The following is a 17,874-nucleotide window of genomic DNA, read 5'->3' as shown; positions in this document are numbered from 1 at the left end:
CCTAAGACAGGGCTTGTATTAATAAAATATGAGTACCAATGACGGGTAAGTTGAGGCAGGCGTCCTGGGATGCCTAAGTCAGGCACCGTCACCTCGCCATCCTGGCTGGATGGACTTTGCTTTTATAAAATAAAAAAGGGGGAGATGTGGGGAGCCATGGTTTCTTGCAGCCCTGAACCTTGCAGACTGGCTCGGTTTCTGCCCCCATAACATTGCCTCTGCCTTATCTGAAAAGCGCCTAACGGCTGCTGAGGAATGTGGTGAAAACGGCCAGTTCCCAGACACAGAAAACTAAGGGCTTTCTAGACAATTAGTAGATTCTGTCTCCTTGAAATATTTACTTTTGTGAGTTTCAGTGACCTTGTATCTTCTATGTCAAAGTAAGGTTGAAGCTGGAAAGATTTACTTTCACTGAGATAATGCATATCTTCTTCGTTTAACTGCACATACTCAAATTGTATATATTGGTTAGAGATAATAAACTCAGGGCTTCAGCATGACTGAAGACCGGCCGCATTAGCATTTGTGTGTGTCTTTTATTTCATTCCCACTCCCCCATTCAGGTACTGATCGACTCGTGGCGGCTGGCCCGTCACACATGCCTTCCTTTCTTGCCTTGCTAACCCCTTCTCCTGAATCTCTCTCCATACCTACCAACTCCATTTTTAATATATGAAGCTGTTTAAAGTTTCAAATGGGGGGATCAAGGGGTTCAGAGTATGCCACTCCAAAATATGCCACTCTCATATAAGAATGATTTTGAGCTGAAGGCAATTAAAAAAAAGCAGACACAAGAAAAACTCTCTACCCTCCCCTCTCTATCAGGAAGGGCAGAATGATTATGATTAATCACCAAAGACAATATTATATGCTTACCAGCACAGAAATGGCACCAAAGGAATCTACAGCACAAACCTTGCTGAAACAACCATATCTTCCATTAGTTTCTCCATATAGCTACTTTCCCATAATTTGACACCCTAGAAGCTCCAAGTCCCTTTCCTCTGTCCTGTCACTTTTCTACAAATTTATTGTTCTTTTGTTAAGATGCTATATAATCCCAAGTTCTAACCAGCCCTTGAAGTTATTCATCACTGAGTATGTACGTGTGATGTATGTATGTGTGGTGCACACATTAATAAACTTGTTTTACTCTTAATAATCTCTTTTCTCAGTCTACTGTGCGTATATAATGCGCACTTTATTGCCTAAAGTTTTGAGGGGGAAAATAAGGATGCGCATTATACATGGCTAGTACTAATTCTGGATCTATATAAATGTTTTTAATTCTTTTATTTATGCTTATGAGTTCAAAGTATAACTCTAGAAATCAATAACAATATCAGTATGCAAAATAATACCCTAGAATATGATAATCGGTTTTGTTGAACTTACAACAAACTTGCAACATGAAGAGTTCTTGGCCTTCTAGTATACGTAAATATCGTAAATTTGTTACCAGTACATAAAATTTCTTGTACCTTGTATCTGTTCTTGAGTTTTGTAATTATTTGTTACATAAAATTTCTTGTACCATAATACGTTAAAAAGTAAATGCTACAATTCCTTTATAATAAAAAAAACAAGTACCTAAATGTAAACAAATAACAATTTGAACTAAAAAATTAAAACAAAAGATTTTCCCTAAAAATTTGGGCCAAAAATGTGGGTGCGCATTATACACTGCAAAATACGGTAATATGCAGAGCCCCAGCCAATGAAGCTAAGATGGTTAGAGGAAAAAAGTTTTTTTAATCCCATACAGCTCCAAGGCCCAGTGTGACACAAACCCTCCATAGTTCCAAAACTACACTCACTAATATACAAATTCCTTACATGAGCATTTACCCTACCTTTATTGGAGGAACTATAAAGATAGAATTAGGAAATCACCATTTTATAATCTTCAATGAAATACACTGATTCAGTAAGGATAATCAGTGGATGCTAAAAACCATTAGGTGGAAGGCTGTTGACAAACAAGATATTCACACTGTGCTATAATCTCATTCAACCAATTTCTTGCTAATGGCAAAGGGGAAATGTACCCTTATAATGGGAAGATACTGGGCAGTCATCATCAACACCACGCGACCTAACTCAGCTCCATTAACACAGGATGATGACCGAACCAAAGTGCCTCCTGATGAAACACAGCACAAAGTATGCAGACCACTCAGGAAGTATGCTGGACAATACGACTTAGCCTGAATCTAAGCACACTTTCAAACCTAACTTTCACTTTATTGGAAATACAGGGAGGACAGAAACATGTTAAACACCACTGTGAGGAAACAATCAGACACATCGAGAATATGGGATACTCTATTATAGAAAACACCTGGCACTGTCTCTTCAAATGGCACTGTCTCATTTAATTCAACAAATCAATGTCATTAAATGAAACAAAACAAAAAACAACAACAACGGGAAGACTATTCCAGATTTAAAAATACTAAAGATAATACCAAATACAATGCTGGGAAAAACCAGTTACATAGGGAATTTGGGGTGAAATTAGGGAAAATATGGATTAGATGTTAAATGATACTAGGAAATTGTTTTCTTAGGTTTGATAATAATGTGGTGGTGAACATCCTTATTTTTAGAAGATGCATACTGAAGTAATAAAGATCGTCATTGACATCTGCAACTTGTTTTCAAAGGTTCTACAAAAACAGATCATAAAGCAAATATGTGAAGTAGACGATAATCAGATAGATTAAGCAAATGTGGCGAAAAATGATGACACTGCAATTACGACAAAATGTGAAGAATTACTGACTAAACGGTGGGTATACAGGAATTCATTATACTCTTTCTAAATTTCTCTGCATGTTTGAAATTTGCATTTTCTTCTTTTTTGCATCTTCTATCTCTCATCCAAAAATTTCACAGCTAGTGCCCACTGGATCCTAGAACAGCTAATCAGTTTGTATTAATTCATAAAATTATCTTCTTAAACTACTTCATGAAGTCTTCATTAGGCAGATTTCAAGGCTATGGAAAATGTTTTGAATATGGCAGCCTTCCAAAGCCCTACCAGGAAATAGGGGTACAAGTCCCTTAGGACACTGGGGTAATGAGTGACTCATCAGAGGGGCTCTGGGACATCAACCTGCCTCTCCCAGGGACTACAAGAACGTCCTCTCAAAAAGCCTCACCTCTGTCAACTTCAACAAAAGTTTTATTCAAGTAGTCACTAAGTGAATGTTCATTACTGATAAAGACAAAGATAAAATCTACTGTGGCCTTCCACTGTGCCAGAAACTGGTCTAAGTGCTTTACGTGAACTAACTCATTTAATCTTTCTAACAGTATAAAGAACAGTACTATTATTATCTCCATTCCCAGACAGACATGGATTCCCAGACTGATTAAGTGCCTTACCCGGACCACACGGCTCGCCATGGTAAACCTGTGCACTGAATCCACGTCTGGCTCTATAGTCCACCCTCTCGTTGAAGAGGACAATGAGGGAAAGACATGACTATAATAACTCCATCCCAAAATCACCCTGGACAGGCCTCCCTGAACCATTGGTTTATCTCTTGGCAGTAGAAATATAATCAGAGGAAGCAGACCACCAGCAAAGCCGCCTCATCCTCTAGTAGTAGCTTTGTTCACATATATTCAAAATTTGTTACTCAAGGAACATAAATGTCTACATATACAAGTGTCGTCCACTGCCCAACCAACTCAAAATGGTCCATAGGAAGCGAGACAAAGGTATCATCTCTAAGGGCAACAAATACACAGCTTTATGCATGAAGGAATTTGTTGACTGCTTATCTTGTACTGAATAGAATGCCTGTGACTCACTGGCACAGTGACTCAAACATGGGTAGTGGGGTCAGGGGGACCTGGATTCTAGCTTCTCCATGTTAGTTCTAACCCTGAACTAGATACTTAACCTCTCTAAGCCTGTTTCCTCTTCTCTGACCCTTTAGACAGATAGACAAATGGAAATGACACAACCTCTCAGAGTTGTGGTCATCTTTAGCCCTTCTCCCCTCAACAGACACATCCCAACAGGTAACACAATGCAAGGTCATCACACTCCAACATTTCTAATAGGCTAATCCCAGGGTACAGGAAGTGAAGATGAAGGAGGGAGTTTTCCTTACATTTTCTGACACACACGGTCCTTTCACATTCAGAGATACACAAGGACCAATGGCTCCTGCAATCTTCAGTTCCCGAGAGGTCTAAAACAGAATTACAGAAGAGTATAAAGTTACAAATCACTGAGAATTACTCTCCTCTCACAAAGGCCACAACTAAAGCTTAGAGGAAAAATACGGCAGCATTATCATTCCACCAAGAGAAAAGCCCACATGCACTATGGTATACAAACGCTCTTACAAAGCTTTTTCAGGGCCACTGTGATCTGATTAAAACTTCAGTAAAATCCTACTGCAGAAACTGTATTATCTTTGTTCCAAAGATGATGTAGCATTTTCAACTTTCTCAACTTTGAAATTATTGTACACATAGAAAGTAACAACTTTACCAACAAATACTACACCCTTTTCCAATTTCATATACATAGTCATAATTATTTATCATTTCTAATCAGTGAATATACTGTCTTGTGTTGCTTTAAAAATACTTAATTCATGAACTCCAACATAATAACATGGACATCAACAGACTTAGACTTTTAAATCGGAATTCATTTCAGCAAAGTCCATTCCTCTTCATCTTAAAAAAAAGACAAATTCAACATCTGAGAATGTTGTTTGAAGTTTAACCTAGATGATTTAATGATCATCTCCAATTCTTTAAGTAATAATTCCAATCCTATGTTCTCCCAGACCCTTGTAATGCTTTCTCAATGACTTAGAATCAAGTACGTAAGTCTATCAGGCCCCATACAGAAAACCAAATCCCAAACTCACAATCTGCACTATCTTAGAGCACTCTGGCTAGCCTTCAGGCAGGCATTAACATAAACTAAGGTTCTGTACATGCAGCGGCCCATATCGACAGCTGGGTGGACACTCCTCACTGCGTGGCTGCCTGTGCTCAGCCCACCACCCCTCCTAACACTTGTTGTCCTACAGCAGGACACAGCAGAGCCTGCAGAGAAGCCAGACAACCATTTGTTTAGAACATTAATAAATATACAGGCCGTCCTCAAGAAATACAGGGATAGAATGAATTAATATACTTTTTAGAGAACCTTCTAGTTTACCTTTCGATGCCTGTGTCTAGCAGGTTGAGGCTTCCAGAAGTCTGACTATGAAATAAGAACACTATTTTTCAATTAATGTTTAAACAATCTATTGTACCTTTACTTCCAAAGTAGCACCAAATGCCATTCTGAAGTCCCCATTAAAATCTTTACTAAAAATTCTTTGGAATGTCTGCTTGAAGAGAAAAGTGTTGAAAGAATCTCCCATCACCATGTAGCCTCTAGGAAAGGAAAAAAAGTGAACATTTAGGATGACTGAAAGCCATTCAGATGCTCCCTCAGTATTTATAAACAATAATTTAAAGAGGAAAAAGAAAAAAGAAACCATGTCCATAAAGAGGCTACTGACTAACTTAAATGGAAAACAGCAAGTTCAATTTGTACTTAGGAAAGACACTATTTTTAAAACATTAAGAATTGAACAATTTACAACACTTATTTTTCTTGATCAATGTGGTGGTTATACAAATTTAGAAATGACAAAATCTCATAGAACTATACATACACATACAAAAAAAATGAGTGCATGTAAAAACTTGTGAAATCCATGTAAGGTCTGTATTGTGCCAATGTCAATTTCCTAGTTTTGCTATTGTACACTATATTTATGTAAGCTGTTACCACTGGGAGTAGCTAGATGAACAGTATGAACAGACCTCTTTGTACTACTTTTACAATTTGTGAATCTGCAATTTAAAAACAAAAAAACCCAAAACCTCTGATCAATAAACCCACAGGTACAAGTTTGATAGGTCATCATTAAGAAAATAAACATCTCCAACGCTTCTCACACTTCTTTGGTATGGGAAGATACCCAGGCTTGTGGGAAATCCTTTTCAGGTAAATTCATTGCCTCAAAATGTTAAATCCTTGGCCTTATATGAATTATTTTTTTCTAGTTTATAAACAAGTATCTACATTCATCTCTTTTTGAAGTTAGATAAAAATATTGTTCAAAATTGCAGCATTTCATGTATTTAGGGAGATGAGCACCGCTTGATACGTGTTATACATCTAGCTGTTGATCATTAAACAGGATTAGAATTGGGAGGAACACAAGATTACCTAATCCAGCTACCTGAGAGTGTCTAACTCCTCCACTGACAGTGATTGCTATTTGGCCTCAAATATCCAACCTCCCCACCTTCCTTAGTCATGGGATCCATGGCTTCCCAGAATAAAGACTGTATTTCCCAGTCTGCCTTGCATGTAGCCGTGTGACTCAGCTTTACCTACTCAAAGTGGCCATAGTGATTTGGCGAGGTGGGGGCATTCTTATGGGAAAGGGCATGTACTTCTTCGACCCTTCCTCCTTCCTCCTGCTGTAACTTGGCTAGAGCCCAGCTACCATCTTGAACCACATCTAGCATATTAAGGTATTGGAACAGCATGGGAGCCTCAGCCCCTGACAATGATGAAATCAATGTATCCGCCCTGGCTGCCTGCCTCCAATGGGAGAGAGAAAAATCTGTTTGGGTTTTTCCGTCACACTCACACAAACCTAACCCTGACTCACAAAACCACCTGCCAATTTATCATCTAGATTAGACTCCTCCAGCATTGGACGCTTATACCCTCCAAGGGCAGTCCAGTCCATGCTTGCACATGCTGACTGCTAAAAAAGGTCTTCCTTTACAATGAGTAAAATTCTGTTTCCTAGCAGCTTCCACCACTGGTTTTAGTTCTACCCCTTGATCACAAACAGATCTGATTCCTTCTCCACAGAACAGGCCTGCAATTGTTGAATATAGTTCTCAAGCCCCACCTGTCTTCAGCATCTTTTCTAGCTCCTTCAATCACCCTCCACATGACACAGTTTCCGGTTCTCTCCATCACTCTTACCACTCCCCTTTGAACATCTCCAGTTCATCTATCGTGTTTCCCCGAAAATAAGACCTAACCGGACCATCAGCTCAAACACTTCTTTTGGAACAAAAATTAATATAAGACCTGGCCTTATTTTAATATAAGACCCGGCCTTATTTTAATGTAAGACCCGGCCTTATTTTAATGTAAGACCCGGTCTCATATAACATAAGAGCAGGTCTCATATTAATTTTTCCTTTCCCTTTTGAACTGAAATGCTCAGAACGGAAGATGATATAATGGCAATAAGGTGTGACTAGCATCAAGGAAATCAAGACTATGACCGTCTTTGAAGATAATCCAGTCCAATAACAAAGTCTAGGATCACCTTGCCTTTGTTGGAAGTCATCCCAAACTGCTGGCTCGCTTTAGGTGAGCTATCAACTAAAATCTCTAAATCTTTTTTTTTTTAATGTCACTAACACATTTCCCTGACACTGTATTTGTGTAAAAGGTGATGTGATCTAAATACCAAGTCATTCAGGAGTCAAAGACCTCACTGAGAATCTCTAATGGAAGTGACGGTCCCTCTCCACAGAAGAAATAAACATACACAAAAACCCTGGCGTACACACTGGGGGATGTTCACAAATACGCTAAAGCTTTTGTGTGGATGCTCCAAGTCAAGAACTCCTGGAGGGCACTTGGAGTTCACCTGATTCAATGTGGCTCACTGATACAACTAGTGTCATTTGGGACTCTGTCACCTAGCAGGCCTGCTGCTCTCCAAGGAAGCTTCAGGTGACTTGGAGTCTATCTGCTACCCTCCCCTCTTTACTTAGTGAGGACCAGCAGCATCACCTGTGAGTGTAGAAACGCAGAATCCTGGACCAACCCACAGCTCTCCAACAGTGCTTCTCAAGCTGTTCTGTGCACACAAATCACCTGGGATCTTATCCAAATGCGGGTTTTGATTTGGTAGGTCCAGGGTCAGACTCAAGTTGCTGTCTTTCCAACAAGCCCTCAGATGAGCTGACGCTGCCTGTATTTGGCCATACTTTGAACACTGAGTGTCCACACCAGTGGTTCTCAAACTCTGCTCTGCATGAGAATCACTTGGGGAACTTTAAAAAAATGCAGATGCCCAGGCTACAATCCATGCTAATTAAGTCAGAATCTCTGGGAACAATACCCAAAGCAAGAATAGTTTTTGAAGTTCCCCAGGTGATTCTGATGGTTAGCCAGCTTCAGACCAGTGCTGACATCCGTGGTTTCCACACTTTTCACGTGCATCAGAATTCCCTAGAGAGCTGGCTAAATCCAACTGCCAGGCTGCAGCTCCAGAATTTCTGATTAAGGAGGTCTGGGGTGAGGCAGGAGGATGTACACTTCTCATCAGTCCTCAGGAGGGCCAAAGATTGCTGGCTGGACACTACTGCCCTTTGAGAACCGTGGCTCTACACTGGGATCTGTGCACATGATTTGGACTTAGGCTCTAAGTCAGCACACCCCACGATGCAGCCTCCAGGCTTAGGGTGCGCTTGATGTTAGTCATGAGGAAAGGTCACTAAGCCAAGTGAAGGGTCTCCTAATTGCTCTGCCATTCAGACCCCATTTCCCACCTTCTCAAAAGGAAGTGCCTGCTGAAGACCACATATTCCATGCTTGCTTTCCTGCTCTGATATCTGTAATAACTCTAAGAAAGAAATGAAGTTACTCTGATATGATGTTAGTATTGAACCCTTGAGACTTCCTGCTCATCACCGTTTTCTTTTTCCAGGAGGCTCACACACCTTCCCAGTCACTGAAACCACAGCCCGAAGCTATGTGAAAGCTTATCTAAGTCAGCCTTTCCCATTCCTCTAGTTCCATCACTTGTCTTTTTCACGTTTCCCAGGTGTTCGCTGTCAACATACCCAGTAAGATTTGTACAGCACTTCATCTCCAAAAGTCCAGTTTGATCCAGGGCACAAGCATAAATATCAATACAGTGACCATTTGTAGCAGTTCGATTAGCAAGCATCTCATAATGCTGTGAACAGAGGAAAACTATCTTTATGAAACAATAACATTATTCACTAGGTATGCCTTACTATACCAAAGGGATGAAATCAAATACAGGAATACAAAGATAAGATTTTTTCAAACATCCAAATAAAATTAAAATCTAGTTTTCAATCTCAAAATATTTCTGGCAGTTTTAAGGCCACCCACTCTAAGGTCTCAGAGTTGAGGCTGTAATTTAACAGCAGCCAAGATCTGCGAGGTCATCTAGGCAAGAACAACTTGCTGACCACAAAGCAACTTGCTGGCCTCAGCAAAGCAGCTGTCACTCCAGCACAACCTAAACCCAGCACTGGGTTACCACAACTACAGCCTGTATCCAGGAGCACCTACCTTGGTTGCCTTTTTCATGAAACGTGCATTATCTTTCTCAATATCATGCCAGGATCGAATAGGAACCTTTAATTCATCTCCAACCACCATGCCAGGCCCTTGGGTGGGGGGACCCCCAGTAAACAACATAATCCTGGCTCCCGTGTTTGGAAAAGTGCCCTAAAACAGTAAATGGCAGCATGTTAGAAGCATACAACCCCACCCCAAGTATATTTCTGTTTCCCTGAAAAATACTACAAAGATGAGTTCTCATCAGTTGTACTAAATACTGATGATACTGCAGAGTAACATAGATGAAAATGCAGAGAAGCAGACTGTCTCTTTCAACCTTAAGGTTTTAAATACTTTTATTAATTTACTGTGAGCACTTCCGATTGCCATAATTGCTTTGTGTTTCTCATTAACACTTTTGGTATTTTCAAAACATTGAGAGGTTCCTTCAAGGTGGATAATAATGACTGAAGCACTTTCTGTTAATAGTCAGTCGACTTAGGTAGCAACTGATTTTCAAACAAGACCAATAAACACAACTTCTGAGAGCAAGCTTGCATGGTTTGAAGGATCCCAGTAAATTCTGAGTTACCTCCAACAAGCCAACAGCAATTGACAAAGCAACACCAGTGGATCGCAAAGGTCTCTTCCCTTGAGTTACGGGCCATGGGTCCTTCTGCAGCTCCCCAAGAAGGTCAGTGAGGTTCATGTCAATCTTGTGAACAGGCTGAAGAAATCTGCATGATTTTGAACAGACATATCAATCCTGGTTCAATAAAGTACTCTGGTCTTCAGCCCTAGGTGACACAGTTAACTGCTCTTCAAAATAATTACTCAGAGTAGGGAAAACTTGCAATTGTTTTCTTCAAAGTTATCTCATAAACACAAAACAATTCAAAGCAATTTTATTCAAGAATATATTTCAAAACCTAATATACAGCAATTTGTATAGGTAGCATGGAAAAAAATCCATTTAAATAGGAGCAAATCATAAAGTTAATTTATGTAGACAATCTTCATCAATCTAAAGATTCAGTTTGTTTCTCTTGAGCCATGGGAGTAATAGAGAGAAACACTGGTTTCTTACTAGAGTACCAGCAAGTCACAATGCATTTTATCATGTTTGCTAACTGTTAACCTGGCCCAGGACAGCCCCAGACACTCAACATGCTGAGTAATGTAAGTGCTGGGTTTCAGGTTTGTTTGAGGACACCCAACAGAAGCCTTTTCCATTTTCCCAGTTTTATTGATGAATCAAAAAGTACAACAGTCATGTATCTAAGAGGAGGGGAATAACTGAATACAATGGTCTCAAAACCTTTGTGATGATACAATGCTAACAGCAAAAACATTCTGAGCAAACACACCACACGTGTATGTGTATATGTGTATGTGAATGCATGTATAATTTATATATATTTACACAGATACTGATGTGTTACATACATTATTAAACATTAAATAATGGTTAGGCTCAATCATTTATTTTTTTCCCTCTAAAAATAAGAAACTGAAAGTTCTAACATTTTTCTTCCCTCACTCCAGTGGATTGCCTTGCCCACTACTGTATGTGTAACACTCTATGTTGGTAGCTTACCTGCTAGAAACAAAAGGGTGCTCCTGCGGTTGAGCAGGTCTTGCTTGCTGCATGGACATGGCAGGCTTGGTCAGGCCCAGCATATCCTTAAAAAAAAAAAAAAAAAAAAAAGACTCACTTCCCATAACAATGAAAGTGAAAGACTAATTAATTTTTAAGAAATACCCTTGTTCCTGCTTATGTATAAGCAAAGCACAAACCTGTATTTGCTTTGCAGTTAAATCCTTGGTCCCTCGGAATACGTAACTTTTGGAGATTCCTTCGCAGCTGAGTTCATGAACCTGCACCATCCTCCCAAAAGTGATCAAACCCACCAGAGCGTCTGGAGGAAGGAGACTCAGGGACATTTGTAGGGATTCCTTAAGAGCTTGAAGGTCATCATCCTCTAGGCACGTGTCAACCACATAGAGGAAGATTAGAGGGGACTGTGGACCTCGCTTTATGAAAAGAAAAACAGCATAACAATCAATATACAAATAGATATATCCAGCTCTTTTTAAAGCAAATCAGGTATGTAAATAACAAGTCTTCATCTATACTTACTGTCAGAGGATAAGGACATCTAAACCAACCTCTACTTACCTTATTAAATGACAAGTTCTATTAAAACAAACTAAAAGTAAGAACTATTTGTATCCCACAATTTATTCCATTTTTTTGAAAGCCTTCTACGTGCCACTGTTCCAGGTCCTGGGATACATCAGCGAACCAAAAAAATAAAGATCCCTGCCTGCTTCAAGTAGCTAACTTTCTGGAATGGAGAAGGTAAGAGGGATCGCAAATGCTAGGTAGGAGTGGTGGTGGTATAGGACCAGGTCTAGTATTAAATGGTAGGTCAGGGCAGGCTCATTAAAAAAGTAACATTTCAGTAAAAATTTGGAGGGGGAGAAAGAGGGAGTAATACAGATATAGGAAAAAGAGTTCCAGGTTGAGGAAAAGCTAGAGCAAGGTCCATAGGCAGAGGCATTGCTGGCATGCTTAAGGCAAGTCAAGAAGGCCCATTTGGCTGAATAAGGACACTAGCACAAATGGAGGTCAGAGTGGTAACACAGAGCTGGCTCACACAGGGCTTTGAAAACTGCTAATCTGGGTGAAAAGGGAGCCATTTTCACCACTGGAGGTTTCTGAACACAGAAGTAACATGGTATGTTTTTAGAGATCCTCTGGCTGCTGGGTTAAAAATAAAATATAAATGGGCAAGGGTAAAACTAGGGAGAAGAGTTAAGAGACTATCCCAGTAACTCAAGTGAGAGGTGGTGGCTGGCCCAGAATAGGGGTAGTGGGGAGAAAGAAGTGGATGGATTCTGGATAGATTCTGAATATAGATAGACCCAATGGGATTTCCTAATGGATTAGATATGGGATGTGTGTGAGAGAGAGAGAGAAGTCAAGGATGAATCTAAGGTTTTTAAGCTGAACAACTAGAAGACAGAGTACCATGAACTGAAATGGAGAAGGCTGTGGAAGACAGGGTTTAACTTTAATCAGTACTAGCTTTTTTATAGCCTTCTCCCAAGACCTGCAAATAATGCACACCATAACCTAATATTTAAGGATCTTGCTGCCCTCACAGCTTTATATTCCCCAAACACGTAAGATAGATGGAAGACAAAGCACTTAAAGAGAAACTCAGTATTATGCTCTTAAATGTGAGACAAAAAAGTTACCTGTATCACGTACTCAATTGTAGAAAACTGGGGCATCAATTCAGCAGGCTGGTTCACCTCAGATATGCCTGCATAAGCTGGAGGAAACTGAAGAGAAGAAAATAAAGCCATGTTTTATTATAGCTGAGATATTTATGCTATACCTTTATTTTCCATTTATAAAAACAGTTAATGACAATATATTAATTCTGAAAACACAATATATGCATTACTAAAATACAAAAACCAAATTTAAATTCTATAAACCTGCCTTGTATTTGTGTCACATTATAACTTTTTAAATGCAATTTTAGGTTATATTGTAACTTGTAAATTATTTAAAAATGCATTATTAAAGCCATTTCTTAAGCGTTGTCCTACAAATTAGGGGCAGAGATTTTCAGCTGTCTCATCAATAGTCTATGTGGAAGACTAAAGCTTTTGTTTGAATTTATCATTTTAGCTGTTATCAATAAATACATGTTCACTATAGAAATTTGGCAAGTACAGTAAAATACAAGAAAATAGAAAGAAAATAAACCCTCACAATCCTATCACCTAGTGGCTGTTACTGTCAACATCTTGGTATATTACCTCAGACTTTTTCTAAAGCACAGCTCAGGTTGTTGTATATATACAATTTTGCAACCTGTCTTTTGTGCTTATCATGTCATAGGCATTTTCTTTCGTTTTTAAAACTACTCACAAACATTTTAAATTTATAGCTTTCAGGTTGATTTTTTCCCCTCAAATTTTTTGTGGTAAAATACATATAAATTTCACCATCTTGATCTTCTTACTGTGTATAGTTCAGTGGTCTGACATTCATAATGTTGTACAAGTGTCTCCACCATTCATCTCCAGAGCTCTTTTCATCTTGCAGAATTGAAACTCTGAATCTATTAAATACCAACTCCCCATTATTCCCTCCCCCAGTCCCTGGCAATCACAGTTCTACTTTCTGACTCTGTAAATCTGATTACTCCAAATACCTCTAAAAGTGGAATCACACAGTATTCGTCTTTTTGTAACTAGCATATTTCATTTAGCATAACATACCCAGGATTCATCCATGTTGTAGCATGTCAGAATTTCCTTCCATGTTAAGGCTAAATATTCAACTGTGTGTGTGTGTGTGTACACAGCACATTTTGCTTATCCATTCATCATCAATGGACACCTGCGTTGTTTCTATCTTTTAGCTATTGTGAATAATGTTGCTATAAACATGGGTGGACAAATACCCCTTTAGGACCTTCAGATTTTTTGGGTATACAGCCAGAAGTGGATATGGTGGATCATTTGGTAAACATCACTAAGCATCAGTGATTCAGTGATGTGAAGCATCTTCTCATGTGTTTATTGAACATCTATATATTTTCTTTGGAGAAATATCTATTCAAGCCCATTTTTGAATTGGGTTGTTGTGGAGTTTCAGGAGTTCTCTATATATTATGGATATGAATCTCTTATCCCTTATATTATGGATATGAATATCTAATAATGAATCTTATTAGATATATGATTTGCAAATATTTTCACCCATTCTGTGGGTTGCCCTTTTACTCTGTTGACACTGTCTTTTGATACCCAAGAATTTTCACAATAAATTTTATATTAAACACATACATCAATTCTGAATATACTAGGGGGTAGAAAGGTTTAAGATTTGTGTATACCTCTGAATCTCACATGGAGATAAATCGTGAATGGTATCTGCTTATAGTTTCCAAGCCTACAGTTATCAACTGTACATTATTCTTTTCATCACTGGACTTGTGTGCTATATCTGAGACTATTAATTGTAATTATGATCAAATATATGAATAAGTAAATGCATGTTATTAACATCTTAAGATCTGCTAGAGCACTGTACGTTATGTTGGGTACAATTTTTTTTCTAACAGCTTTACTGAGGTACAGTTTACATACCATAAATCCACCCATTTTAAATATACAATTCAACGGCTTTTAATAAATGTACAGAGTTGTGGAATGAACACCACAACCCAGTTTTAGAACACCTCCGTTATAGGTGCAATTCATTTTAAAGAAGTCTCTCTTGTCACACATGAGCCCCTTCTAGTTTAGTAGTTTAAAATTTTGAAACCAAGAGAAGCTCAACACTGATACTTGGACTCTAAAAATTAAAAAGATCATAAAATGAAAATTCAGTGATGTATACTATCCAACTAGAATAAGTTGAAGTCAAATGAAATATAAACAACAGATCTGTTATAGTAACATATTTGCTGCCTACAGAGAACTTATAAGAAAAGGGAATTCTATGTCCCTTGCACAGCAAACGACAAGGACCTAAATAATAAAACTGAGCTGCTGTTCAACAGAAAAATCACGAATGCTCAACATTCAATTTTATGTTTAATAACAGGTAGCATTATGAGTTCAGCAGAAATTGCTGCCTGTCAAGGAAGACAAAAATTCAACCTCACTTAAATTTTTTCATAGTAGTACAACTAAAATGAAACATACAAAATACTTTTAAAAATAATTCACATACCTGATTTCTTTGGAAACAGAAATTACAGGCCCAAAGTTTTGCCCGATAATCAACCTGACTGTGAGAAAAATAATTACAACTTGGTGACATTTTCATTTTTAAGGTAGAAAGCATTCAAAGGTAAATTTCAAGTTTAGTAAATCAAATAGACATGTTTCTGTGTGGGTGCATGAATGGGTGAAGGTATGCAAAACTTTCACTGCAGCTAGAGTTCTGACTGTTAAGTACAACAAAATTTTCTTTCAAACAGCAGTAATGAGAAATTAGTAAATCCTTTCTTCTCTTTTACAATTTCCTAGATAGTATTTTAAATTTCATGCTTTATATAAATTATAGGTTATTTCCTTTTGTCCTATTATCTTAACATAGTCTTTGTGATTTTTCTAACATCTTTACTCTTCAGGTATCTGAAACTACTAAATTTCAATACTAAAAAGTACATTCCACATGAAGAAAACATCCCAAACATTAACCACACTTAGCACACTTGAAGGAAATCTGGGTAGGTATGCTTCTGGATTGATACACTTTCTAGAACTAGTTCAGGATACCTTAGTTGCTTTTTCCACTCTTTGTACATTTATAAAATTGACAATCAGTCGCTATCATTTTAAAAAAAGAGAAGCAGGATCTTACATATGGGCACATTAGGTAAAAGTGAGGAAATGAAGTAAAAAATGTTCCCTCGGTATTTATGACACTCTTCACCTATTTAATAATTCTTTCAAATAGTACCCATTTAAGAAAAATATAGGTCACTAGCTCAGGGGCAAAAAAAAAAAATTACACTTAATAAAATCATTAGGAACTAAAATTTATTATAGCATCACCATACTAGGTACGTATCAGAAAACTGTTTATAAGGCCTTTGTATGTTTTGGGAAAATGCTTTAAAAGGCACCAATAAAATCTACAACTGACCCAAATACAAAGTGAAAATCAGCAAAAAAAAAAAAAAAAAAGTGGATTTCAAATCCTTTCCCTCCACCTCCACTTCATTCCTATAAGTTCTAATTTTAGCTGGAATATTAAGCTTATGAGATTTCTAAAAGCATTCATCAACTAAGAATCTCACCATCTACTAATCTCAAATTTGATGACTTGCCCAAATTTACTTATATGAGAATCAGAGAAATGTCATACTTTATTGTATTCATCACTTTTAGTAGCTTTTAAAGAATTCATACCAAAGTGGATTCAGAATGGCTTTGCAAGTTGGCCTGCTGCAAAGCACAGGTTCATACTGTACAGGAGGCAGGTCTGGACGTTCTTTCAAAGGTGTAAGGAGACAAGCCAGAGGAACAACCATTCTGGTAGCCTCAAGACGGCTGGAAGGCCACACGTTCCAACTAAAACGCACACCATCCCGTTCTTCATTCTGCTGAATGAACTCCAGATATGTTGCCATAGTCTAAAAGAAACTGAAGATAAAGTTTTAATTGTATGTGAAATTCTCAACTAAACTTCAAAGATAAAAAGATGGTCGCCTAACACAATGTTTCTTAAACACTTAGTCCAGAAAAACCTGTCACTGTAGGATGATAACATCTCCCATCCCTTTGACCCCCAAAAGCTGGTTAACTTCAGTTATTTTTGACTACAGTTCTTTTCTGTACACTCCTCTCTAGCACTTAAAAAAATAAATAAATAAAAGGGGCAGGAGGTTTATAATCATTTGATCTCTAAGCTTCATGTAGTTGAATACTAATTTAAACCTCCTCATATCATCTCATTTCAACCAAGCTAATTTCAGCCCCTTGCCCACAGGTAATTCTCAAACCCTGTTTCAGCATCCAGCTATCTTCCTCCCTGATCCCCTTCCTTTCTTGCTCTACTAAAATAAACACTATTTAATTTTGCATCCCAAGTGATCTTGTTTTAGTGCCCTTTCTGTCCTCCCTTCACTAACTGTGGAGAAAAGAACTGAATACTGATGTGGGAATCCAATTCATAATGGGAACAGCCACCAGTTCTGAGCAAATTTCTACTTAGGATCACCAAAATTACAAACGAAAGTCTGCTTTTATGCCAAGTAAATTCCTCACCAAGACCTCTCTCCTCACCATGGTTTCTTATGCCTGTGCTTGAAATATTCCAGTTAATAAAACAGCCATTCAGACTGAGCTTTTCAAACAGGGATAACGCCAGCTTCATTCAGTTATTTACACATCCTAAAATCTAGGCTAACACACCTCACATGAGTGTTCAAGGGAACAAGCCCCTCAAGAAAAATGAGAGAAAAAAGGCAAATTAAATAACCTAGAATATTATTGGCCTCTAGTGCTCATTTCATGCAATGCTGAATATTAATTGTCTCCAGCTTATTATGAAACGTGCCATATCGTAAATAATTTGAACTAAGACAATATGGCTAGAAAAGCAAGTGAATGAATTACTCTGCTATACACAAGCCAGACCACAAAAATTCCAAAAGTTTGCTCCATCTGAAACTCTAAGGCATGTATTTATTTCTGGCAAAAGCAGGAAACTGAGGCACTCACTGTGTACACAGAAAGCATTCCTTCAGCTTTCTGGGTGGCAAAGAGATAACTCCAGTGGGAATGAAAGCAAGTTCTAATATTACAATTCTCAGCAAATACCTCAACAGACATTAAATGACTGTTTCCCCTCTCAAAATAGTTCATTATTAAAATGTACTGACCTCCACAACCTTTTATATTAAAACCTGCTCTCTGTTTCCCACTGCCTCTTCCCCTCA

The 17,874-nt window shown here is 38.1% G+C and overlaps 1 protein-coding gene across 1 annotated transcript in view; it reads right to left on the bottom strand.

Moving 5' to 3' along the window:
- SEC23B (SEC23 homolog B, COPII component) overlaps window positions 1–17,874 on the bottom strand; it is a 45,478-nt gene that overhangs the window by 26,570 nt on the left and 1,034 nt on the right. The window contains exons 2-11 of the mRNA XM_074317625.2: window positions 16,343–16,576; window positions 15,156–15,213; window positions 12,656–12,742; window positions 11,189–11,425; window positions 10,989–11,074; window positions 9,984–10,128; window positions 9,401–9,559; window positions 8,920–9,035; window positions 5,295–5,418; window positions 4,128–4,208 (exon numbers count right to left, since the gene is read on the bottom strand). Of these exons, the coding sequence (XP_074173726.2) occupies window positions 4,128–4,208; window positions 5,295–5,418; window positions 8,920–9,035; window positions 9,401–9,559; window positions 9,984–10,128; window positions 10,989–11,074; window positions 11,189–11,425; window positions 12,656–12,742; window positions 15,156–15,213; window positions 16,343–16,563 (1,314 nt within the window). The 5' untranslated portion in view covers window positions 16,564–16,576. The remainder of the gene's footprint in view (window positions 1–4,127; window positions 4,209–5,294; window positions 5,419–8,919; window positions 9,036–9,400; window positions 9,560–9,983; window positions 10,129–10,988; window positions 11,075–11,188; window positions 11,426–12,655; window positions 12,743–15,155; window positions 15,214–16,342; window positions 16,577–17,874) is intronic.

The sequence above is a fragment of the Rhinolophus sinicus genome, chromosome 13 (genome assembly GCF_057876585.1).
Source record: "Rhinolophus sinicus isolate RSI-liver-muscle chromosome 13, RSI-T2T, whole genome shotgun sequence".
NCBI classification, from domain to species: Eukaryota; Metazoa; Chordata; class Mammalia; order Chiroptera; family Rhinolophidae; genus Rhinolophus; species Rhinolophus sinicus.
The sequence above is the reverse complement of the archived record's forward strand: the minus strand, read 5'-3'. Positions and strand labels throughout refer to the sequence as shown.